General features: G+C 51.6%; 1 protein-coding gene and 1 pseudogene across 2 annotated transcripts; one reads left to right on the top strand and one right to left on the bottom strand.

Moving 5' to 3' along the window:
- Positions 1-2,033: 2,033 nt before the first annotated feature.
- LOC148591570 (olfactory receptor 14A16-like) lies at positions 2,034-3,523 on the bottom strand (annotated as a pseudogene).
- Positions 3,524-12,948: 9,425 nt separating this feature from the next.
- Positions 12,949-23,728, top strand: LOC148591569 (olfactory receptor 14C36-like). 2 transcript variants are annotated; one of them, XM_088537303.1, is made up of 3 exons: positions 12,949-13,461; positions 21,540-21,545; positions 23,288-23,728. In XM_088537303.1, the coding sequence occupies exons 1-3, from the start codon at positions 12,949-12,951 to the stop codon at positions 23,726-23,728; spliced, it is 960 nt and encodes a 319-aa protein (XP_088393429.1). The 2 variants fall into 2 exon arrangements, with proteins under 2 accessions (XP_088393429.1, XP_088393428.1); XM_088537302.1 differs by lacking the exon at positions 21,540-21,545 and having other exon boundaries at positions 12,949-13,638; positions 23,459-23,728.
- The last annotated feature ends 1,518 nt before the right edge of the window (positions 23,729-25,246 follow it).

The raw sequence follows: 25,246 nt of genomic DNA, 5'->3' as shown, positions 1-25,246 counted from the left end.
AAAGAAAAGAAAAGAAAAGAAAAGATCATTAGGTAAAGATTAAAAGGAAAAAGAAAAAAAAAAGGAAAAGAAAAAGAAAATGAAGAATAGAAGAAGTGAAAAAGAAGAAGAAAAAAAAAACAGCTGAAAAACTGGCTGGGGCATCCCAAAGGGCCATCTGTGAAGGAAGTCTAGAGGGAACCTTTGCTGGCGCTCACTTGCCCTAGGGTCTGAAATCTTAGGGCTACACACACATCTTCAGTGGGGATGATTTTAGTGCCTGAGATCACCTGGATAAAACACGCAACACTAAAACAATGATACAGGAATATATATTTAAACAAAAATAAAAAAAGAACAATATAAGAAACAATAACAACAACAATAATACAAACAATGTCAATAAAACTAACAACAAGAATGTCAACAATATCAACAAGAACAAATACTACTCTAAAAGATTCTTCAGGGACATCCAAATCAGGGGTTATGGCCGCAGTCCCTCATGCCCAGCTCTTCCTGGCAGCAGCCAGGGTGAAGGGGAGCTTGGCCTGCAAGGGAAAAGGAGGCGTGAGCAGGGCCGAGGAGCGGCTCGGGGGCTCCCGTGGAGCACAGGCTCTTTGGCGGCTGCGCGGGCTCTTTGGCAGCAGCGCTGCCGTCATTGGTGCCCTGGCAGAGGCTTGGCGTGGCCAGCGCAGCCCAGAGGCCGGCAGAGGGGCTGAGGCAGCAGGTGCCCAGGCCTTGGACGCTCCTGCGCCCTCCCCACCTGCCCTGCCCTCTCCCAGCCCACCCAGCAGAGCAGACCAGCCTGGGGGTGGCCCCCACAGCAGTGCCCCCCGCAGAGCACTCACCCCACAGCCCCAGCCCCACTGTGGGCACAGCAGCTGTAGGGGACAGGGCTGTGTGTGTCACGTGCCCCATCAGGCTCCAAGCTGGAACTGGCCCCAGTGGCATACGGACACAGAGGACAGTGACACTCTGTGCCTCTTGTTCCTGTATCCCAGAGCTTCCCTACCCCAGGCTGCCTGCAGCCCCCCATGCCAGCCCCTCTCTCCAGCACAGCACAAGGCCCCTGTCCTGGGGCTCTGCTGGCACCTCCTGCTGCCAGGGACACAGCAGCCAGCCCTAGCTGACATGCACAGAAACATATTTCTTTTCCCCATTTATTCCTCCTTCTAAGAGCACAATTGCTCCTTTTCCCCTTCCCCCGGGATATCCCTGCTCCCTGGAAAACCCTTCCCCAGGTTAATTCCTTAGTTATGGTCTGCCTGGAAGCTCCTGGAGCCTCCCGGTGCTCCCCGCAGGACCCCGAGATGCTGGTGCTGCTCTGCAGAGTGAGTGGGCTGTGGTGCTCTGGGGTCACAGGGTGACTCTGCAGTTGTCGTGCTCATGGTTGAACACAGACCCAGCTGGACAGGCATCATTGTACCTGAGAACACCATATCAAGGGGCTTCTATTTGTGAATGATGCTCTGAGCAACCACAGGGCATATAAAATGGCTCAGGCTGTGTTCATGTGTCCCTAGATCCAGACCATGACTTCAGGTATAAGCTATCATGGGCAGCTCTTGAAGCTCCTTTCCCTGTGCCTGCAAGGTCTCCAATGTGGTCATAGGCCACCATACGGGGGACAGTCCCAGGCAAATACTACTTGGCCATTCATCACTATCAGGAGCACCGAGCACTCGCAAGTGAGAACTGAATCCAGTCCTTATTCCCTAGCATATCCCCCCAGGAGCTCATTGCCTTGGGCCCATCAAGAGCCCCAGAAAAGCAACAAGCATCTCTCAGGCTGAAAGTCATGGAGCAAATTCTTGGCACCAGCTTTGGAAGAAGAGACCAGTCCACAAGATGCACTGAAAACATACCCTTTAATTAGGGGAATGACAGCTCTGACACTATGATAGAGACATTTAAAGAAGACCTCTGTGTCAGAAAGACACGGTTAACACCTCTGGAGAAGTGGGATGAATCCAGAAACTTGTGCACAAACCTCATTATTAAAGCAAGAATGCCAAAATCACAGGAGTTGTCTGAGAGAAATTAGATATTACTTGAGTAGAAGGATGGGCAGTTTATTGCTGCTGAAATATTACTAATTGAATCATTTTATCTTTAAGCAGGAAAAGGAAGACAGACAGAAAGACAGAAAGAGAGAAAGAGAGAGAACGCGAGAGACAGAGATAGAGGATGAGAGAAACAAAGGAAGAGAGGATGGAAGGAAGAGGAAGGAAGAGAGGAAGAGAGGAAGGAAGGCAGGGAGAGAGGAAGAGAGGGAGGGAGGGAGGGAGGGAGGGAGGGAGGGAGGAAGGAAGGAAGGAAGGAAGGAAGGAAGGAAGGAAGGAAGGAAGGAAGGAAGGAAGGAAGGAAGGAAGGAAGGAAGGAAGGAAGGAAGGAAGGAAGGAAGGAAGGAAGGAAGGAAGGAAGGAAGGAAGGAAGGAAGGAAGGAAGGAAGGAAGGAAGGAAGGAAGGAAGGAAGGAAGGAAGGAAGGAAGGAAGGAAGGAAGGAAGGAAGGAAGGAAGGAAGGAAGGAAGGAAGGAAGGAAGACCCTTAATGCCAGTTACCCTGGGGATGAGTAGATACACCTCGTCAGTCGTGCAGTAGATGCAGATGGTCTTGGCATTGTACCCATTGAACCAGTTTCCTCAGTGCAGCTTTGAGCTCCTTGTTCCTCAAGCTGTAGATGAGGGGATTCAGTGTAGGAGGCACCAGTGAGTACAAAACAGCCAGCACCAGATCCAGAGCTGGGGAGGAGATGGAGGGGGGCTTCAGGTAGGCAAAAAATGAAGTACTGGCAAACAGGAGGACCACGGCCAGGTGTGGGAGGCACATGGAAAAGACTTTGTGCCGGCCCTGCTCTGAGGGGATCCTCAGCACAGCTCTGAAGATCTGCATGTAGGACACCATGATGAAAACAAAACACCGTAAGGCTAAACAAAGACTAACCACACTAACTCCAATTTCCCTGAGGTAGGCATCTGAGCAGGAGAGCTTGAGGATCTGGGGGATCTCACAGAAGAACTGCTTCACCACGTTGCCTTGGCAGAGGGGTAGGGAAAATGTGTTCCCAGTGTGCAGAAGAGCATAGAGAAAGCCACTGGCCCAGGCAGCTGCTGCCATTCTGACACAAGCTCTGCTGTCCATGAGGGTCCCATAGTGCAGGGGTCTGCAGATGGCAACGTAGCGGTCGTAGGCCATCACAGTGAGGAGACAATACTCTGCTGAGATAAAGAAGACAAAGAAAAAGACCTGGGTAGCACAACCCAGGTAGAAAATGTCCCTGCTGTTCCAGAAGGAATTGGCCATGGATTTGGGGACAGTGGTGGAAATGGATCCAAGGTCAAGGAGGGAGAGGTTGAGGAGGAAGAAGTACATGGGGGTGTGGAGGCGGTGGTTGCAGGCTACGGCTGTGATGATGAGGCCGTTGGCCAGGAGGGCAGCCAGGTAGATGGCCAGGAAAAGTGAGAAGTGCAAGAGCTGCAGCTCCCGCCTGTCTGCAAATGGCAGGAGGAGGAACTCGTTGAGGGAGCTGCTGTTGGACATTTCCTCCCCATACATATGGGAGACTCACCAAGGAAAAAACAGACAGAGACAAGTTAGGAGGACACTCCTCAAAGGAAAATAAACAAATTAATGAAGTTTTTTATCTATCTGTCTCATTCACAGATCTCTGAGGCTCATGCCTCTTCTAGCTAGAAAATGATGTTACTGCACAGGAGAGAATGGGGCTGTGGAGACCTCACTCCCTTTGAAATTCTTCTTTTCCACTACTTGTAGCTTTGGTGCCTGACCTGCAGCTGAATACGCCCAAGCACAGGAAGCAGAGAGCAAGAACAGGAGCAGCATGGACAGGAGAAGGATTAAGGAGCAACAGCAAGGAGAGGGACAGAGAGGCATTCTGGAAAATCTTAACTTTACCAGCAGGGTATGGCACCTTGCAGAGGGGGACATTGCAGCACTGCCCCTCTCAGCCCTTTGGTGGGGAGGCACCAAAGAGATGCCCCTCTCCTCTGCCACAGCTCTGGCTGCAGAGTTCAGCCACAATCTCATGCCCTGCAGTTCCTTCTCCTTCCCTGCCCATCTCTGCTGCCTGGAGCTGGCCCTGCTGGCAGCTCTTTCTCTGTCCCAGTGTCTTGTCCCTGTCACTGCTCAAAGATCCCATGTCACCCTCTGGGTGTCAGTTCTGCCCTGCAGAAACCTCTGGGCAATGTCCAGGGCCAGCTCTGTGGTTGCAGGTTGGAATGAGCAGGTCACATAAAGTCCTGGGATGCTGCAAAGAAGATGCTGATGCTGCTTTTAGACTAAAGTGGGGATGAAGCAGCTCACTGACGTTTCTCACAGACCTACTAATCTCTCACAGTGAAGGTTTATGACTCCCAGCTCATTGCCAAAACAGAAAACTTGTTCCTTCTTTCTCCCTGTCAAAATGAGGCAAGTGAAAGTGCAGAGACCTGAAGGAAAGCTCCTTCTCCTTCAAGCAGCTCTTCTCTTGCGTTTCCTCTTGAAAGGACCCCTCGGACATGTCCTGCGCAAGTGCTGGAGCTGTGAGCAGAACCTGACCCCTGCAGAACCTTGCAAAGGCAGAAAGAACCTGCCCTGCCAGGGATCTCTCTTCCCACCCAAAGCTTCTCCCCACAGCACCGCAGGGAGCTCCCTGGAGAGGCTGTGTGCTGACCCTCACAGGTGGCAGAGTCACTGCCCTGGGCAAACAGCACCATGAGGTACAGGGACACTGCTCTGAATCACAGCCCCAGGCAGACCTTGGTGCACTCCCTGCTTTCACAGCCCTACAGCCCTGTGTTCAAGTGGCATAGCCAAGAGAAGCATACCCTGATCCTCTGACCATGTGTCAGGGAATCCCTGCCCTGAAGCATCTCCTCCTCCTGCTATGTCCTGCTTACTCCAGGAAAGAGACCATTAAAAGTCCTATGAGCCATGGTTTGGCTGGGATGCAGACACCCCCTCCAGGAACCTCAGCAGCATTGCCCTGCAGACAGAGACTCACTGTTTCAAGGGCTGTGAAGATTTCCCCCACAATGAGCTCTGCTCCCGCTCCACACTGCCGTTCCCCTCTCGCTGCCTTCTCTCCTCTGCTGTCCGCAGCAGCAGGCAGTGCCCGCAGCCCTGCTGCTCTTGGCACAGGAGCTGCTCCTGCACACGCTGTCTCTGGGCAGTGCTGCCAGGCTGCCATGAGCTGCCTCCGTCCCAGGAGCCTGGCCCTGCTCAGGAGCAGAGGCCCAGCTGAACTCATCAATTTCTCTGTCCCTCGTGTTCCCTCGTCCTGGGGAATGTTCCCTCAAGCAAACTAAAATAATCATCTGTTTTCCTTTTCTCATGAGTGGAGAGGGATTCCAACATTGCAATTTATTTCAGCAAGGAATGAGGAGCTATGAAAGTTGTGAATGTCCCACTCTGGAAGAATGATTTTCATCTCACAATCAGACAGGGATGCCTAGATGGGTCAAAAGTGAACTCACTGAGACGTGGTTCAGGTTTTGTTTAGGATTAATCAATCTGGGCATTACAGAATGCAGACCCCCCAGGCTTGGGTCTGAAGTGATATTTTGATTTTTCCTGTAAATTCCACAGACGCCATCGGTGGGATTCCCCTTGCCAAAAACAAAGTGAGCAAAACACAGAGGTCTGCATGTGTGCTCTGTCTAAGATCCCACTATAATCATACGGATAATCATTGGAGATGGAAGAGTCAGTCGCTTGCACACAGATATCTGGCGATAGCTGAAGAGACAGATGTGGTACAAGGCAGATGTGCCACACACAGATGTGGTGTCAGTGTCTGCTTGCTGTGATGCAGGGCCTGGGGGACCTGCATCATCCTAGAGGATGAGGTGAGGATCAGGTGGGGAATTGTCTTGGCTATCTGAAATGACCTCCTAGTGCCAAATACAACTAGAGCCCCACTCACTCCAGCTGAGGCATAGGAAGATTCCCGTATTAACCAGCAGCTCTTGTAATTCAGTGCAGACACTTGATTTGATGGCATTGAAAAGTGCTGGAAGAGCCTTGTCAGATGCCTGGGTTGTCCAGCTCAACCATATGTCTCTAGCAGATTGGATCTACAGGGAAACTATCCCTGCCAACAGGGAGTGCTTGCTGGGAAAATGCTGCAGGGAATCCTAGGGTTCCGTCCTGAACCCAAAAAAATGAAATCCAGCACTGTCTGTATGGAAAGTCCATCCTGTCTACATCCATGTGTGCTGCATAAATGAGAGGCACATCACACCAAGGTATCTTGAGGTTCTTTGCACTCTCAAACCCTTCTTGCTCTCCTCCCCTCAACTTCTGCTCACTCCATCATATTATATGAACATTAACTGGGCTAATGAGGACCTCAGTGTGGCTGGATCACAGGCTGTCAAGGTCCATGGACATCTTCAGGGACACCTTGTCCTTCCTGGAGATTTGTGCAAGAAGTCTGTCATAGGTCCAGTATAGCCACAGAGTCACCTCAGGCAGAACCCCCTTTCCTGCTGTTTCTCAATGGCCCAGCTCTGTGTCCTCCTGGCCTCGGACACTGCTGGATTCACTTTCTTAGTAGGAAGCTGCTTCCACCATTGCATTGTTCCTGCTATATATGACGGCATGGCTCTGCTCTGAACTGGGCCATTGCACACCCAGTGTCTTTGCCTCTTGGTAACAGGTTTCTCTGTGACCATTCTGTTCTCTGTGCCACAGCTGAAGCTCTATAGCCCAAATACATGCAAGTGCAGGCAGCCTGAAGTAGAGGCAGGAGCACATGAAGATGTGCAAGCTGTCACAGGCCAGAAATATCATTGGAATGGTGATCAATGGAAGATGAGGGAGGATGCCTTTTGTGTGAAGGAGCAGATTGGATGTGTGGAGCTCTTCATTGGAAGAGGCAAGGTTTGAAGTGAGAGCTTGTGGGTGAGCATCTCAGGAGGGAGCTCTCCTATTTCTCAGCAGTATAAAAAGAGTTTGTGGCTCACTGGCCCTGGTTCTTGTTGGGCGGACTTTAATCCCCCTATCATGACCTGGAAAGGCAGACTGCAGGGTGCAAGCAGTCTGGGAGGCTTCTGGAGGACATCCAGGAGAACTTTTTTGCACAGCTGCCAGATGGGATGATAAGGATGATGCTTTCTGGTATCTGGACATTTCAAACAAGGACAAACTGGTCAGGGATGGGATAGTCAGTGTCTGCCTTGCCTACTGTGACCATGAGAATCTGGAGTGCCTAATGCTGAGGGGAGTGCAGAAGGACAGTAGCAGAATAGAGACTGGGCTTCAGAAGAGCCGACTTCCTGGTCTGTTCAGGGGACTGGTGGGGGATCCCAGGGGAGGCAGCTCTCAAGGACATCAGAGCTCAGGAAAGCCAGCAGGTCTTTAAGGACAGAACTGCCAAGCATAAGGATGGGCCATTCCTATACTCACTAAAACTATCAGATACCTCAGGGCACTCAAACCAGCAGATACCCCTTGGGTAGACTGGGATCTCATTACTCAGCTCCAGACTAATAGGGCAATGTAGAGGAGAAAAAAGGCAGAGGCAAAGGCAGAGGCATTTAGAAATATTGCCCAGCATCACATTACAAGGCCAAGTGCAGGGTCCTGCACCTGGGGAGGAATAACCCCAGGGACCAGCAATAGACTAGAGGTTGACCTGCTGGAAAGCAGCTCCACAGAGAGAGATTTGGGAATCCTGGTTGACAAGTAGTTAACCATGATTCAGCAATCTGCCCTCCTGGCCAAGAAGGCCAATGGCATCCTGGCCTGCATCAGGAGGAGTGTTGCCAGCAGATGTTGCCCCCTCTCCTCAGCTCTGGTGAGGCCTCACCTGGAGTATTGTGTGCAGTTCTGGGCTCTGCAGTACAAGAGGGACATTGAGGTTCTAGAGAGGGTGCAGCATAAAGCAACCAAGATGATTAAGGGACTGCAGCATCTATCATATGAGGAAAGACTAAGCGAGCTGGGTGTGTTTAGTTTGGAGAAGAGTAGACTGAGAGGAGATCTGATCAACATGGAGAAGTAGGTACCTTAGGGGTGAATGCAGGGAGGATGGGGCCAAACTCTTCTTGGTGGTGGACAGGGGTAAAGAGTGCAAGCTGAAACACAGGAATTTCCATCTCCATGTGAGGAAGAACTTTACTGTGAGGGTGCCAGAGCCCTGGAACAGGCTGCCCAGAGAGGTTGTGGAGTCTCCTTCTCTGGAGATCTTGAAAACCCACCTGGATGCCACCCTGTGCCACATGATCTAGGTGCCCCTGCTTCAGCAGGGGGTTGGACTAGATGAGCTCTAGAGGTCCCTTCCAATGTTAACCACTCTGTGATTCTGTGAACTTGATGCTGGAGACAGTGCCCATCATTTCGCTTACCACATCTTCAGAGTGCAATTCAGCTGAGCCTACATTAACTCACCCATCAGACAGGGAGGGGAATTACTGCAGCACAAACATCCTAGCAATCATAAATTACTAATGCCACTGCTCTCGTTACACCATGCTCACTTAGGCATTGGATTCATTTAGCAGCCTAAAAGCTCTTGCTGGACTCCCTGGTCCAATGGTAGCTGGCCGAAAGTCTCTAGTCCTTGTCCACGTTCGCCAGAGAAGATCATGCTCACAGCAGCACAAATTCCTGGTGCTAAGTGCTCCATCTCCCTCCTCTTGATTAAGGAGCTGCCTTTCTCCAGGGCTGCAGAGTTCCGCAGGTGTCAGCCCCTCCATGGGGCACCCTCAGCAAACCCTCTCGTCCCCGCCGCTGCTGCTGGCCCCTCACTGCTCTGGCAGCAGCGACCTCAGCGCCAGCACCCGCCGTGAGCCTCCTGCTGGCCCAGCAGCTCCTCGGGCAGGGGGACCTCGCTCGCGCACAGCCCAGCGTGGGCTGCTGCCGCCGTGGGCTGCAGAGACACCAGGTTCCTCGGCAGAGCCGCCCCGGCCAGGAAGGGGCTGCTGACGTCACAACCAGCTGCGCGGCCTGGCCTATCAGGGGCTGCGGCAGCAGTGACGTCACCAGCCGACGCCCACGCATCAGCACAGAGCCAGCCCTGCAGAGAGCAGGGGCCTCCCGGCAGCGTCCCCGCAATGGCCTCCGTGTCCCTGCCCGCTGCTGAGACACCCCTGGCCTCACAGGCAGCGCCTGCTGCTGCCCCGGCAGCTCCGCGCACACAAGGGACCTCCCCGCGTGTCTGCACCAGACCCCGCTGCCGGCCGCGCTGCTGCTGGGACAGGAGCGGCCTCAGAGCCCGTCCCCAGCCATGGGCCAGCGCTGGCCTCGCAGCTGCTCTGCCAGCAGGGACCTCCCAAGGAACTGCCCAGCCAGGCGCCTCTTGCTGGCCTGCCCGGGACTCAGCAAAGAGCAGAGCTCACGGTCACCCTCACAGACATGGATGGACCTGCTAATGCCTGGTGCTGTCCAGCCAGGAGCACAGACAATGTGACCCCCCTCCCAAGCAGGAGCAGTGCCATGTGCCTGCTGCTGGCCTGCCAGGTGCTTGCAAACATTGACTTGACCATCATCTGACTAGATGATCTCCAAACATCCCTTGCAACCAAAGGTGCCTTCTCTCACTCAAGCCCCCTTGAAGCTTGCTTATGAGCCAGAAATGTCCCCTTGCCGCCAAGAAGGCCAGAGGTCTTCTGGGCTGTAGTAGCCTACAGACTAGTAGCCAACAAGACTGTTGCCAGGAGGACAAGGGAGGTCATCCTGCCTCTCTGCTAAGTCCTGGGGAGGCCACCCCTTGAGTCCTGTGTCCAGTGCTGGGCTCCCCAGTACAAGAGGGACATGAAGCTACTGGAGAGAGCCCAGTATATGTCTATCTATGTCTGGAGTTGATCAGGGAGCTGGAGCATCTCTCCTATGAGGAAAAGGTGAGAGAACTGAGCTTGTTTTTTTAGCCTGGAGAAGAGAAGGCTGAGGGGGAATCTTATCGGGGTGTGCAAATACTTGAAGGGAGGATGCCAAGAGCAGAAGAAGATGGCCCAGACTCTTTTTAGTGGTGACTAGTGATGGCAAAAGAGGCAACAGACACAAATTGAAGCACAGGAAGTTCTGCCTGAATTTGAGGAAAAGCATCTTGACTGTGAAGGTGACAGAGCACGGGCATGTGTTGCCCAGAAAGGTTATGCAGACTCCTTCTGTGGACATATTCCAGACCTGCCTGGACAGGATCCTGTGCATCGTGCTGTAGGTGACACTGCTTGATCAAGGGGTTTGAACTAGATCATCCCCAAAGCTCCTTCCAACCTCAACCATTCTGTGATTCTATAAATGGTCTCCCCTGGAATAGATCAGCTTTTTGAGCTGTAGGGATCAGCCTCTCTCTCAGCTTTATTGTGAGTGGGCTCTATTGGATAGAAGGCATCCAGGGTCGTTAGAGATGATCAAAGAAATTCCTGACCAGGCCTCCCACTGAAGCTCTATCTCCAGTGATTCCATTAGGACCGTTAGGCCAGGAGCTTGCAAGCAGACCATGTGCATGCTTAGCCTGGTAAAGGAGAATCCCACCTGCCATGTATTTGTGGAGTTCATGAGTTAGCTGAATCCTTCTCCAAACCTGGCACTTCTGAACAGACATGTGGAGTCCCAATAAGCCATCTGAATAAGTCATCTGAATCATATACGCACCATGTATCAACAAGCTCCCTTCTTATCCTTGTCTGGGTGTTCTGTCTAGTTAAGAGATGTGAATCAGGACTTCCCGTGGGACATTTCTAACTTTGGTAGACAATCATTATCTGATGAAATAAACCACAATGTTGGAATCTGTATCCCTGTACTCTTTAGAGAAGGAAAACAGGTTACTCTACTTGAGGGAACATATCCCAGAGGGAGGAATCCCAAGGGACAGAGTAATTCCTGAATTGAGCTGGGCTGCAGCTCGTGGCAGCCTGTCAGCACTGCCCAGAGACAGCCGAGTGCAGGAGCAGCTCCTGTGCCAAGAGTAGCAGGGCTGCGGGCACTGCCTGCTGCTGCGGACAGCAGAGGAGAGAGGACAGAGAGGTGAAAGGCAGCGTGGAGTGGGAGGACAGAGCAGAGCTCATGGTGGGAGCAATCTTTAACACGGTAAGTCGCCGGCTGCAGGGTAATGCTACTGAGGTTTCTGGAGGGGTCTGCAGCACCCCTCCAGCTGATGATTTTTCTTTTTTTGAGGACTGTTCTCCCTGCTTCTACTTTGTATATGAGGAGATGCTTCAGAACAGAAATTCCCTGTCCCAGCATCACAAGGTCAGGGCATCAAGGCTGCTTCTTCGGGAGCTGGTGCAAGACAGTGAAGGCAATGTGGGCACACAGGTCCTTCAGAGCACTGTTCTTCAGAGCAGTGTCCATGCGCCCCAGGGTGCTGTGTGCCTGGTGCAGTGATTCTGTGAGGATCAGCACTCAGCCTGCCAGGGCGCTGCAGGGAGAAGCTCTGGGTAGGAGGAGAGATCCCCCCCGGGCAGGTTCATTCTCCTGCTGAGAGGCTGCTGTGTGGGGTCAGGGCTGCTCACAGCTCAGCATCACCCACACCACATATCTGGAAGGGGCTTTTCAAGAGGACACTCTTGGGAAGCTTCTATGAAAGGGAAGGGAATATCCAGAGGCTAGGATTTTGTTTTGTATCTTTGACAAGGCAGCAAATGAATGGGACATTCTAGGTTTAGATGCCTGAAGGAGAGTTCTGCAGTGCTGCTCTGAGGGATCAATAGGTCTGCGAGGACCCCAGATTATTCCTTCAACTGCCCTTTCACCTGTGGGCAGCAGCAATATCCCCTTTTGCAGCTCTCCTCATTCTCATTGTGCTTAGTCTCACTCTGCTCTCAAGGGGAAGGGCTCCAGGGCATTTCTGACCTCCTCTGCAGTCAGATTTCCAGAACAGCAAAGCTGCCTCTCTCCTGCCATGTGCCCATGTCCCATTGCAAGGCACAGGGTCTGAGAACCACTGCCCTGGGAGTCCACACTGTCTGGGAGGTGCAACCTGGGGACGGTGCTGCTCTGTCTCTCTGTCCTCCCTTGGCAGCAGTCACAGTGTTTCTCCTCATTTCCCTGCCTCTCCTTTCTGCTCTTGTCCTGGCAGTCAGCTGGGGCTTCAGCTACAAATTCAGATACTCACCCTGAGGTCCTGCCATGGAGGTGTCTGAAGAGGAGCAATGTGCCCAGGGTGCTGGGCACTGTCATTGGAGGGGCTGCAAAGGGATTGACTGTCCCTTTAGGAGACCCTGTGACTGTCAGGATACATGACTGTCTCTGGCTGTCCTGTTGGGGTTGTGAGGTGCCCTCCAGAAGAGGATACAGTGCACAGAGCTCTTGCCATGTGAACCTGTCCTGTCAACAGTGTCCTGTTCTCTCCATCACATATGCACCTTGAACTAAGAGGGAGAGCAGAGTTAAATGAGTGCTTTGAAACAGTCTTCTATGATCTCAACAGAGCCCAGGATTGTCTGCTGGGAACAAGGCACATGGACTCAACAGCACTCCTTACTGTTCCCTAAGCAGCAGAGAGCCCATTTCCATCTCCAGTCTGTTTAATGTTCACATTTGCAAGAATAGAGAAATCTGTCTTTATCTGCATGCCAATAAAGACATGCAAAGAACCTGACGAGATATGGTGACAGAATCTAAAAACCTCAAAAATAAGAAATTCTAAAACAGAATGCTAAAACCCCCTGCTGCACTCCAAACTCCTTGGAAGTGTGTGTGGGAATATGAAAAGACCCTTTATATTAAAGGTGGATGTCCTGTGACATCAACTCCGAAAAGGAGAGATATCAAGAACCAGTCCTTTATACACATGGACGTAGAGTAACTCAGGCTCCGGCTCCTCCCAGAAGACTCAGGTGGAGCAGAGACTGAGGAGCTGACTGAAGGTGACAGTGAGAAGAAGAAATTCCTGAGAGCTGGGATGGGGTCCAGAAGCATTTCAATGAAAAATGGAAAGTTTATTTCAGAGAAAATTCTTCTAAGCTATTATTGCCTTTTTTCCCTACACAGTTTTCCTGAGCCCAATAGAACAGATGTCCAACAGTAGCTCCCTCAATGAGTCCCTCCTCCTGCCATTCTCAGACACATGGGAGCTGCAGCTCTTGCACTTCTCGCTCTTCCTGACCATCTACCTGGCTGCCCTCCTGGCCAACGGCCTCATCATCACAGCCGTAGCCTGCGACCACCGCCTCCACACACCCATGTACTTTTTCCTCCTCAACCTCTCCCTCCTTGACTTTGGCTGCATCTCCACCACTGTCCCCAAATCCATGCACAATTCTCTGTGGAACATGAGGGTCATTTCATACTTGGGATGTGCTGGGCAGGTCTTTTTCTTCCTTTTTTTCGTATCAGCAGAGTATTATCTCCTCACAGTCATGGCCTATGACCGCTACGTTGCCATCTGCAGACCCCTGCACTATGGGACCCTCATGGGCAGCAGAGCTTGTGTCAAAATGGCAGCAGCTGCCTGGGCCAGTGGTTTCCTCCATGCTCTCCTGCACACTGGGAACACATTTTCCCTACCCGTCTGCCAAGGCAACGTGGTGAAGCAGTTCTTCTGTGAGATCCCCCACATCCTCAAGCTCTCCTGCTCAGAATCCTACCTCAGGGAAACTGGGATTATTGTGCTTAGTGCCTGTTTAGTCTTTGGTTGTTTTGTTTTCATTGTGGTGTCTTACGTGCAGATCTTCAGAGCTGTGCTGAGGATCCCCTCTGAGCAGGCCCGGCACAAAGCCTTTTCCATGTGCCTCCCGCACCTGGCCGTGGTCTCCCTGTTTGCCATTACTGCATTGTTTGCCTACCTGAAGCCCCCCTCCATCTCCTCCCCGCTTCTAAATATGGTTGTGTCCATTCTGTACTCTGTGGTGCCTCCAGCCCTGAATCCCCTCATCTACAGCATGAGGAACAAGGAGCTCAAGGAGGCAGTGAGGAAACTCATCCAGTGGGTCCAAGGTCAGTGCTAACAACTGTTTCCTTCACTCACCAGGATATCTGGCATCAAGGCTGTATTTTATGCATTTCCTTTTTTAAATCTCTCTTTTACATCCATCTTAAACCAATAAATACTAAAATAAAGATACGTAGTTTTTGTCACGTCTGCACAGGAATCTCTCATTAGGACTTAAACATAGACCATGATAAAGCAGGAAGCCAGGCTTCCCCCTTCACTAGCAGAGAGGGGGGACTCTCTGAGCCGCTTCTTTGAGCTCCCTTGGATGTGCTCAGTGCAGCGAGGAGAGTTTCCCTCTGCAGCGTCTTTCCCAGCACTGACACCAAGGGACCTCTGGGGTACAGAGTCACGGCGGGACAAGGGCAGGTGGGCTGAGACCAGGGGTCCAGTGTTGTTTAGGAGATCTCAGCTCTCGTGCCTATGGTTAGAGTGTGATCTCAAATCTCTCTAATATGACAGAAATGGCAACCAAGGGTCACCACAGGTTTCCATGGTTCCATGCAAAGCTCCAACATACAAAACTAAACATGCGTGAATTGACAGAAAGTCTAGAGGCCGCCTTCCCGTGGCAGTTCGGGTGGGAGTCAATTGCCTGGTGACACCAGGTGACATCTGAAGAGACAGGGTTGTCCCAGGCATGGGTTAGTGTTATTGCTCTGATAGAGCAAATGTGATACTCACATCTTTCTAGAATGCCTGGCCAGGGCCCGGTGGGCATCTTCCTTGGCCATCTGAAATAGCACTAGATGCTCACTAGCGTTAGAGCCACACTCACTAGGAAGCTGAGACACATGGAGATGTTGACAATGTAAACTGTGACTGTAATTTATTTTGGACACTTGATTCAGTGACACTGAAGTAGGCCTGCAAGGCCATGATACATGCCTGGGATTTTTAGCACATCTGCATGGGCAGGAGCTATGAGGAAACTCTGCCTTTCTTTAGTAGTTGCTAGGAAAAGACCCCAAGTTCTCTCAGGTTTTCCTACTTGTGCCCAGACATTTGTACAGAGTCTATTGGGGGCCTGGAGCCAGCTGTGTCCCCCAGGGAGTAGTATTGGGTCCAATCCTATTCAACTTCTTCATCAGTAACCTGGAAGAAGGAACAGAGTGCACTCCCAGGAAATTTTGTGATGATGCAAATGTGGGAGGCTTGGCTGATACACCAGAGGGCTGTGCAGCCATGTTCCTGTGTTAGGGAACGAGGACTGGATTCAGCTGCCACTTGTGGGTGCCCAGGCCCCTGGATAGGCTGAGTGCTCAGGAGGGATCCGCTGAGGACAGTCCCACTCATTACAGAGCTGGGACAGATGCCCATCCTCCTGGAAGGGGCTATGGACCCACCATGGAGCACAGGAGACCTCCAGGGGCAGAACATGCCTGGAGTGGGGGTGAGTGCTGTGCTGGGAGAGGGGCTGCCCAGAGGGGCTGTGGAAATGATCAATGTATTCAAGACATAGAAAATATGAGAGCGATCACAGAGATTTCCTCTACAGTCAAATGGACAGAGCAGTGGACACTAAAAGGCAAGGGCAGATAAATAGTTCTTCGCAGCAGATTCAGAAACTTCCTGAAGATTTCCACTCTTTCATCACTGGAAAACATTAAAAACAGTCCTTCATCTTTGCAGGGAGAGCTCAAGTTTCCGAGCACCAGCACCCAGAAGGACTTGGAGATGTCCCAGTGTCTCTGAGTGACCTGCGTGGGCCTGAGAGCTCTCGCAGGGACCTGTGGGAGACCAGAGCCCCTCAGAGCTGCAGAGGGAGGCTGGGGACAGGGGACCACGGCACCTGGAATGGCACCAGCTGTCCAGGACTCAGCCTTTCATGAACCTTTTCATGAAAAAAAAAGATCATGCCGAACTCTAGTGTGCTAAAACAGATCAATAAATAATGGGGGAAAGTATAACAAAGCATTCACTTGTTTTAATTCTTTCTCTAAATTTCTTTCTAGCCTTTTTTTAAGACATTTTCTAAAATTTCTGTTATAATCAGGCCTATAGCACTAAATAGGAGGTTTCCTTGTCCCACTCAGAGCCCAGCACTCAGAAATGCCCCCCTGCCCACAGCTGTCCCTGCACAGAGCACGTCACACTCGGAGGTGTTGTCCTCTCCTGACTGATGCGGAAAGTCGGGGACCAGCTCCAAGGAAATGCACTCTTTTCACGTGGCTGACTTTGCCCAAAATAAATCTACGCAGTTAAAGCAATGTCCAGGGCCAGGAAAAAAATGAGCCCTCTCCAGAAGAGCTCTCAACTCCTCCCTCATCCCAGCTCCCCTTCGACACCATCCCTGTGCTCTCCATGTCGGTCCCATCCCCGCTGCCTGCCTCTCCCTTCAGCCCCACTGCTCACCTCACTCCCACTCTCCTGCAAGCCTGAGAGCCCGTCTGTGGGCGGGGAGTGGGCATTCCCCTGCTGCTCCTTGTCCACGTTCAGGATCCTCTCGTGGGGACCTGACAGCGGCACCAAGGGGAGCTTCTCCCTCCTGATGGAGCTGCTGTCCCCAGAGTGGGGAGCCTGGGATATTTGCCCCCAAGAAGGACTTGGTCACCATGGGGACCACCCCCTCACAATGGCCTTATGGGCATGAAGCCACTGCCATCACAAAGCCCTGATGGTTTCTATGGGGAGCCTATCATCACGCCCTAGTGCAGACCATAGAGATCTATCACGATGTCTTCATGGAGACCCCACCACGATGTCTTTGTGAAGATTATGGGGATCCCACCACAATGTCCTGGTGGAGACCATGGAGACCCCATTACAAAGCCCTGGGGGAGACCATGCAGACCCCATAATGATGTCTTGGTGGAGATGATGAGGACCACGTCACGATGCCCTGGTGGATACCTCATCTTGGTAGAGACCATGGAGACCCAATCATGATGCCTTTGTGGGAACTATGGACCCCTCATGATGCCCTGGTGGAGACCATGGAGAGAGACCCCATCACAGTGTTTTGGGGAAGAGCATGGCAATCTCATCATGGTGCTTTGGTGGAGATCCATAGCAGAGATCTACACAAGGCCACTGCTCTTGCTCTGCCTACCAATCCTCATCCCTACAATCCTGACTGAATCTCTGTCCATCCCTAAGCAGAGCTCCCTGCATCCCACTGCTCTCTCCAGGGTTTCCTTTGTCTACATCTCCTGCACATTTCCCTGCCATCCCAGGCCATCAATTCCTCACTCTTGCAGGAGTCTTCTTCTGCCCTGACTCACTCCCTATTTAAGGCTGTCCTCACCAGCTTAGCCAGCTGGTTGGTGACCATCAGTTTGGCAGATGGGAACAGTCTCCTTCCAAATGAAATGTGACAACCTGCAGCCTTGCTGCCTTGCTGTGGCCTAAGCTCCAGGTCCTCCTCCAGCTCCTCCAAAAAAAAAAAAAAAAAAAAAAAAAGGAAGGGAAGGGAAGGGAAGGGAAGGGAAGGGAAGGGAAGGGAAGGGAAGGGAAGGGAAGGGAAGGGAAGGGAAGGGAAGGGGAGGGGAGGGGAGGGGAGGGAAAGGCAAGGAAAGGGAAGGGAAGGGAAGGGAAGCGAAGGGAAGGGAAGGGAAGGAAAGGGGAGGGAAGGGAAGGGAAGGGAAGGGAAGGGAAGGGAAGGGAAGGGAAGGGAAGGGAAGGGAAGGGAAGGGAAGGGAAGGGAAGGGAAGGGAAGGGAAGGGAAGGGAAGGGAAGGGAAGGGGAGGGGAGGAGAGGGGAGGGGAGGGGAGGGGAGGGGAGGGGAGGGGAGGGAAGGGAAAGGCAAGGCAAGGCAAGGAAAGGAAAGGCAAGGAAAGGCAAGGAAAGGCAAGGAAAGGCAAGGAAAAGGGGGGAGGGGAGGGGAAAAAAAAAGTCCTTTGCTCTTCGTCCTCTCCATTTTCAGCTTGTAATAAGTTGGTATCAGTGTACAATAAAGCAATATGAATTATGATATCTGAAATGCAGAATTAAACCATGAATCCTTAGGACATGTTTCTCCGTCTTGCATCAGTGCATGTCCAGATGTGCAGGGATGCTGCTGCTGGTGGCATGTTCTGTGCATCACTGTGCCAGAGAAAAGGCCACCCCAAGGGAACTGACTGACATCTCCAAAGCCTATGGAGAGACCAGCAGGTTGTGAGGAAGCTCCAGAAGGGCCTTTGCCCACTCTGGCCCATGGACAGCACCAGCAGCCCCTTTGCTGGCCCCCTGAGTCCACGAAGCAGGGTTAAGGAGATAATGAAGGGATACTAGGCACCCAAGGGCCATGCCAGTGCCATAGGGACCACGAGTGTGCGTGTGCAGGGCTTGTAGGTGGGCACAGGGGCCACTTGTGACTATCACAGCTGACTAGCCTGCGGGACAGGGCAGGATGGCAGATTTCTTGAAGCAATCTCTGGGAAAGCAAAGGTGCTACTGCAGAAGTCCCTAGGCCTGGATAGCCAGTGGTCCATCCACACTGAGGCCCTCATTAGCCCAGTCCCTGTTCATATCATCTGGCAGAGTGAGCAGAAATTCAGGGCAGGAGAGCTAGAAGGGTGTGAGAGTTCAGAGACCAGAGCACAGAGCTCAGTGTGATGTGTCTCCTATTTTTGCCGCACGCTGCGTGCAGGCGGGATGGATTTTCCCTACAGTCAGTGTCGGAATTCATTTATTAGCGTAGAGGTAGGAAACCCAGCACAACCTGGGGCACTTGCCCAGCAAGCACTGCAGTGGGACATGCTTTTCCTACAGGTGCCTCCTGTACGTGTTCCTGTCCCCACTGCTAACGCTTTCCTGTTTTCTTTCTGTAGAGAGAACTCTGTGGACAGTTCTTGTGTGAAATCCTTCAGACCCTCAAGCTCTCCTGCTCACACTCCTACCTCAGCCATGTTAGACATCTTATTATTAGTGACAGTTTGATGTTTGATTGTTTCATTGTCACAGTCTTATCCTACGAGCAGATCTTTGCTGTTGTGCTGAGAGCAGGGCCAGCACAAAGCCTTTTCCATGTGCCTCCCACACCTGCCCATTGTCTGTTTTTCTCTTAGCACTGGCATCTTTGCCTACCTGAGGTCCCCTATGTCCCCTCTCCTGCTCTGGATCTGGTGCTGGCTGTTCTGTACATGGTGGTGCCTGCAGCACTGAACTCCCCTCATCTACGGCACGAGGAAAAAGGCACTCAAGGAGGATGAGGAAAATAATTTCACGGACATTTTTCAGCCTGGGGAAATTGTCACTGCTCTCTAAAAAATGACTCCCTCAGCATCCCATATCAATGCTGAACATTGTTTCTTCACTATTTTTTTAATATTTATATTATATTTTTAATATTTTTTCACTTCATTTTTTATTAACAGTAGTAGTATTTTATATCCTGTTGCTACTCAAACTGTTGCATATCTTCCACCTTAACTGAGACTTCTCTGTTGCATCTGGTGTCCACACTCCAGAAACCTCACAGCCTGTTTACATCCTGGTCTTTGCCTTTCCAGTGAATGTTAGGGGGATTCAAGAGCCTTCCAACCTGTTCTGCCAGTAAGAACCAGGGCCTATGATCCACAGACTTTGTCATGTTGCTTAAAGATGCCATCCACGCCATCAGCCTGACTGCATGGTCTGTAGCTCGCAGCATGATGTCACTCTTCATCTGATGCTCACCCACAAGCACATACCCAAACCTTGTCCATGCCATGGAAGCACTTTGTACATCTGAGCTGCCCCTCCACACAAAGGACCTGCCCCCTCCTCCTCTTCCCTCACAGCCTCCCCTGAAGAGCTTTTACCCCAGCAGCGCAGGCCTCCAGTTGTGTGAGTGGTGATAATGCATCTCAGTTATTGCAATGATGTTGAGGTCCTGTGACAGCTTGTGCTTCTGTCTCCATGCCAGGCTACAGGCATTTGCATATATCTGGGCTGCAAAATATCAGGATGTGGCACAGAAGACAGATTGGTCCTGGTGAAATCTGTTACCAAGAGCCAAAGACACTGTGTGCAATGGCCCCACTTGAGAGCAGAGCCATGCTGGCATGGAGAGCAGGGCTCAATGCAATGGTGAGAGGAGGTCCCCACTAAGAGAGTCAAGGCTACAGTGCCCAAGACCAGCAAGAAACAGAGCTGGGCTGTGAGGGAGCAACAGCAGAGGGTTTTGTTGCTGGAGCTGATTTGTAGCACCCTGGGGCCTGGGACAGAGGTAAGCCCATGTCCAGGCAGGAGAAGGTGCCCCTGAAGATGTCCTTGGGCTTGATCCAACTGCGATTCACCAATCCTGGGGTCATCATTAGCCCCATCATGTTTTCCAGGGTGCCAAGAGGTTGTGTGGGAACAAAGCGAGAAGCTTTTAAGAGAGCAGAGACCAGTGCAGACCCCTTGGTGTGAGGTGCCTCTCGCACTGATGAAGCACGCTCAGCTGCAGGAGGGATTGGACATGGTTTGCCATAGATCCCAGGCTGTGCCTCCTAGAGGAGACATCTGGTTATGTTGGACAAGCCAGGCATCTATCTTGGCCCTGCAGCCTATTTCTATGTCACTGAATTAAATGTCTGCACTGAATTATATGAACTTTTTGCACTGTAAAGATCCACCAGAGTCTATATATTATACTGCACTGTATTATGGTGCTCGCATAGTTCCCCCTTCTTGCCCATTTCTGGGTGTCATGCCCATTAGGGGCTTCATAACTAGGGCCTTCCAGATTGGGACACTTCTAACTTTCATAGATAGTCATTCTCTGATGAAACAGACGGCAACTTTGGAATCCTTTTTTCTCCATTCATTAGGAAAGGACAACAAGTGTGATTCTTTTAGGTTGCTTGATGCACATTTCCCAGGAGGAGGGAGCACAAGGAACGGAGAGAAATTGGTGAGTTCAGCTGTTCCTCTGCTCCTGAGCGGGGCCAGGCTCCTGGGACGGAGGCAGCTCGTGGCAGCCTGGCAGCACTGCCCAGAGACAGCCGAGTGCAGGAGCAGCTCCTGTGCCAAGAGCAGCAGGGCTGCGGGCACTGCCTGCTGCTGCGGACAGCAGAGGAGAGAAGGCAGCGAGAGGGGAACGGCAGTCTGGAGCGGGAGCAGAGCTCATTGTGGGGGAAATCTTCACAGCCCTTGAAACAGTGAGTCTCTGTCTGCAGGGCAATGCTGCTGAGGTTCCTGGAGGGGGTGTCTGCATCCCAAACAAACCATGGCTCATAGGATTTTTAATGGTCTCTTTCCTGGAGTAAGCAGGACATAGCAGGAGGAGGAGATGCTTCAGGGCAGGGATTCCCTGACACATGGTCAGAGGATCAGGGTATGCTTCTCTTGGCTATGCCACTTGAACACAGGGCTGTAGGGCTGTGAAGGCAGGGAGTGCACCAAGGTCTGCCTGGGGCTGTGATTCAGAGCAGTGTCCCTGTACCTCATGGTGCTGTTTGCCCAGGGCAGTGACTCTGCCACCTGTGAGGGTCAGCACACAGCCTCTCCAGGGAGCTCCCTGCGGTGCTGTGGGGAGAAGCTTTGGGTGGGAAGAGAGATCCCTGGCAGGGCAGGTTCTTTCTGCCTTTGAGAGGTGCTGCAGGGGTCAGGTTCTGCTCACAGCTCCAGCACATGCGCAGGACATGTCTGAGGGGTCCTTTCAAGAGGAAACGCAAGAGAAGAGCTGCTTGAAGGAGAAGGAGCTTTCCTTCGAGTCTCTGCACTTTCACTTTCCTCATTTTCACAGGGAGAAAGAAGGAACAAGTTTTCTGTTTTGGCAATGAGCTGGGAGTCGTAAACCTTCCCTCTGAGAGATTAATAGGTCTGTGAGAAATGTCAGTGAGCTGCTTCATCCCCACTTTAGCCTAAAGGCAGCATCAGCATCTTCTTTGCAGCATCCTAGGACTTTATGTGACCTGCTCATTCCAACCTGCAACCACAGAGCTGGCCCTGGACATTGCCAGAGGTTTCTGCAGGTTAGAACTGGGCACCCAGAGGGTGACATGGGATCTTTGAGCAGTGACAGGGACAAGACACTGGGACAGAGAAAGAGCTGCCAGCAGGGCCAGCTCCAGGCAGCAGAGATGGGCAGGGAAGGAGAAGGAACTGCAGGGCATGAGACTCTGCTGAACTCTGCAGCCAGAGCTGTGGCAGAGGAGAGGGGCATCTCTTTGGTGCCTCTCCACCAAAGGGCTGAGAGGGGCAGTGCTGCAATGTCCCCCTCTGCAAGGTGCCATACCCTGCGGGTAAAGTGAAGGTTTTCCAGAATGCCTCTCTGTCCCTCTCCTTGCCTCCCTTGGCAACAGGGTCATGGTGTTGCTCCTTAATCCTTCTCCTGTCCATGCTGCTCCTGTTCTTGCTCTCTGCTTCCTGTGGTTGGGAGGATTCAGCTGCAGTTCAGGCATCAAAGCTACAAGTAGTGGAAAAGAGGGATTTCCAAGGGAGTGAGGTCTCCACAGCCCCATTCTGTCCTGTGGAGCTCTGGGAAATGCAGTACAGGGAAATGAGTTGACTGTTCCTTAAGGAAAGTCCGTCTTAAATCCTGACAATCATTTGGCTGTTACCCTGTGGTGTCCTGCAGGCTGCCACTTGCCCTCCAGAAAGGCTCTGCTGTCTCATGGCATATCTGTGGCATCTCAGGGACCCATGGGGAACCTATGGAAATCCAGATAGTATGGAAGTGATGGTGGGAGGCTGTAAATGGGCAGCAGAAAAGGATTTTATGTGTTGTTTGCTAGAAGGGGACTGTGGAGACCACCCTCAGGTGCATGTAGAAAGGGTGAGAAGGTCAGAGATGGGCACTCTGAAGCCAGACTCTGCTTCAGAAGGGGCCACTCTCTTTTTAGAGTGACATCATTTTCTAGCTAGAAGAAGCATGAGCCTCAGAGATCTGGGAATGAGACAAATAGATGAGAAAAATTGATTAATTTGTTTATTTTCCTTTTAAGAGTGTCCTTCTAACTTGTCTCTGTCTATCTTTCCCTTGGTGAGTCTCCCATATGGATGGGGAGGAAATGTCCAACAGCAGCTCCCTGAAAGAATTCCTCCTCCTGCCATTCTCAGACAGGCGGGAGCTGCAGCTCTTGCACTTCTCGCTCTTCCTGGCCATCTACCTGGCTGCCCTCCTGGCCAACGGCCTCATCATCACAGCCGTAGCCTGCGACCACCGCCTCCACACACCCATGTACTTCTTCCTCCTCAATCTCTCTCTCCTCGACTTTGGCTTCATCTCCACAACTGTCGCCAAATCCATGCACAATTCCTTGACGGACACCAGAGTCATTTCCTACTGGGGATGTGTTGGGCAGATCTTAAGTTGTACTATATTTGTATCAGCAGAGTATTTTCTCCTCACCGTCATGGCCTATGACCGCTATGTTGCCATCTGCAGACCCCTGCACTACAGGGCCATCATGGACAGCAGAGCTTGTGTCAGAATGGCAGCAGCTGCCTGGACCAGTAGCTTTCTCAATGCTCTCCTGCACACTACGAACACATTTTCCCTACCTCTCTGCCAAGGCAATGTGGTGGAGCAGTTCTTTTGTGAGATCCCCCAGATCCTCAAGCTCTCCTGCTCACACTCCTACTCCGGGGAAGCTGGGATTATTGTGGTTAGTGCCTGTTTAGGCTTTGGGTGTTTCATTTTCATTGTGGTGTCCTACGTGCAGATCTTCAGAGCTGTGCTGAGGATCCCGTCAGAGCAGGGCTGGCACAAAGCCTTTTCTATGTGCCTCCCGCACCTGGCCGTGGTCTCCCTGTTTCTCAGCACTGGTCTGTTTGCCTACCTGAAGCCCCCCTCCATCTCCTCCCCAGCTCTGGATCTGGTGCTGGCTGTTCTGTACTCGGTGGTGCCTCCAGCACTGAAACCCCTCATCTACAGCATGAGGAACAAGGAGCTCAAGGATGCCATTAGGAAAGTGATTTCATGGACCTTTCTAGGCAGTGGTAATTTTTCCACATCTCTCCACAAATGACTCTTTCTGTATCCCGTAACTGGATTGAGCCTTGTTTCTTCATGTTATTTTTATTATGACTTTTACTAATGATAATTATTGTTATCCTGTTGCTACAGAACTACTTGTATTCATTCCCCTTTTTATGGTGCCTGCTCTGTCTCACCTGATACCCTCAATTGTGTCAAATGCTGGACAAGGACTGGCTCCCTAACAGTAATCCCAACAGTCTCTGTAATAAAGTAATTTCTATCAGTACAGTGTGTGAAAACCGGGCTTTTCCTCCAAAGATGGTGTCAAGAATAGGCCCAACAACTTGCACCCCTCAAGGGCCTGCTGCACAGGATTCTCCATGGGTTCAGCAACACAGAGCTTAGAATCATATAATGATCTTTCAGAGACCAAGGCCTGGTTTGGGAATTCACCTATCAGAGTCCAAAGATAGTGGAGAGGCTGAATGGTCATGGATTTACACATGCACAGCTCTCCTATGTATTCAGGCACAGTGTCAGACGGCTGTTCTCATGGAGGGGAAGCTGGCGGTGTCAGGAGAGCACAGAGATCCTCCTGGGACAGCATATGCCTGAGATGGACTGTGACTGAGCCTCATAAAGGGAGAGGTCCTCAAAGATGGAGTTTCTTAGAGGTAAAGCACTGGGTATTTGCAGGTAAAAGAGGACTCTGCAGTCTCAGGAGAGGCAGTGAGGACTCAACTGTCAGGAAGAAGGGAGAACGCAGAGCCCTCTGTGTCACCATCTATCAAATACCAGGGGCAGGATGCATAGGCACAACTGGACACAACGAGCACCCTTGGAAATGCTCTGCAGTCCAGGTGTCCAGGACTGTGCAGTCATCTGCAGTCCCCTGGAGGGATTAGAGGTTGTGATACCCATTTGGTTGGGTCTGACTCCTACCCCCGGTCACACGGGCAGTGAAATGTCACCCTTAGCCACTTTATTCCCCCCTCTCCCCCCTCCATATCCTTCCCAGCTCTGGATCTCTCTGTACTGGCTATTCGGTACTCAGTGGTGCCTCCAGCACTGAACCCCCTTGTCTACAGCATGAGGAACAAGGAGCTCAAGGAGGCACTGAGGAAACTTCCTCAATGGGCACAATGTCAGTGCCAAAAACTGTCCTGTGTGCCGTCACGTGTCATTCCCATGTACTTAACATGAAACATGTGCTCTTCATTTATTTCTTTATGAATTTTTACTCTTATCTTCCTGATAAAATAATAATAAATAATTATTTAAAATACAATACAACAATATAGCAGGAACAAAAGGTGGGCTAGGGAAAATACGGGCCTACTGCTAAATGGGCCAAGACCCATGGTGAGAGAGGACACAGAAAAGGCCACCTTTGCCTCAGGCTTTAGCGCTAAGAGTGACCCTCAGGAATCCTAGGCCCTGGAGACCATGGAGAAATGGAGAAAGGAAGACTTTCCCTTCCTGGAGGAGGATCTGAGTAGGGCTCACTTCAGCACACTGGACACCCACAAAACCATGCGCTCTGAGGCGACTCTCTTGCACTGTTCAG

The sequence above is a fragment of the Tinamus guttatus genome, unplaced genomic scaffold (genome assembly GCF_059628265.1).
Source record: "Tinamus guttatus ecotype Peru unplaced genomic scaffold, ASM5962826v1 Tinamus_guttatus_pri_ptg000743l, whole genome shotgun sequence".
In the NCBI taxonomy this organism is placed as follows: domain Eukaryota; kingdom Metazoa; phylum Chordata; class Aves; order Tinamiformes; family Tinamidae; genus Tinamus; species Tinamus guttatus.
The sequence above is the reverse complement of the archived record's forward strand: the minus strand, read 5'-3'. Positions and strand labels throughout refer to the sequence as shown.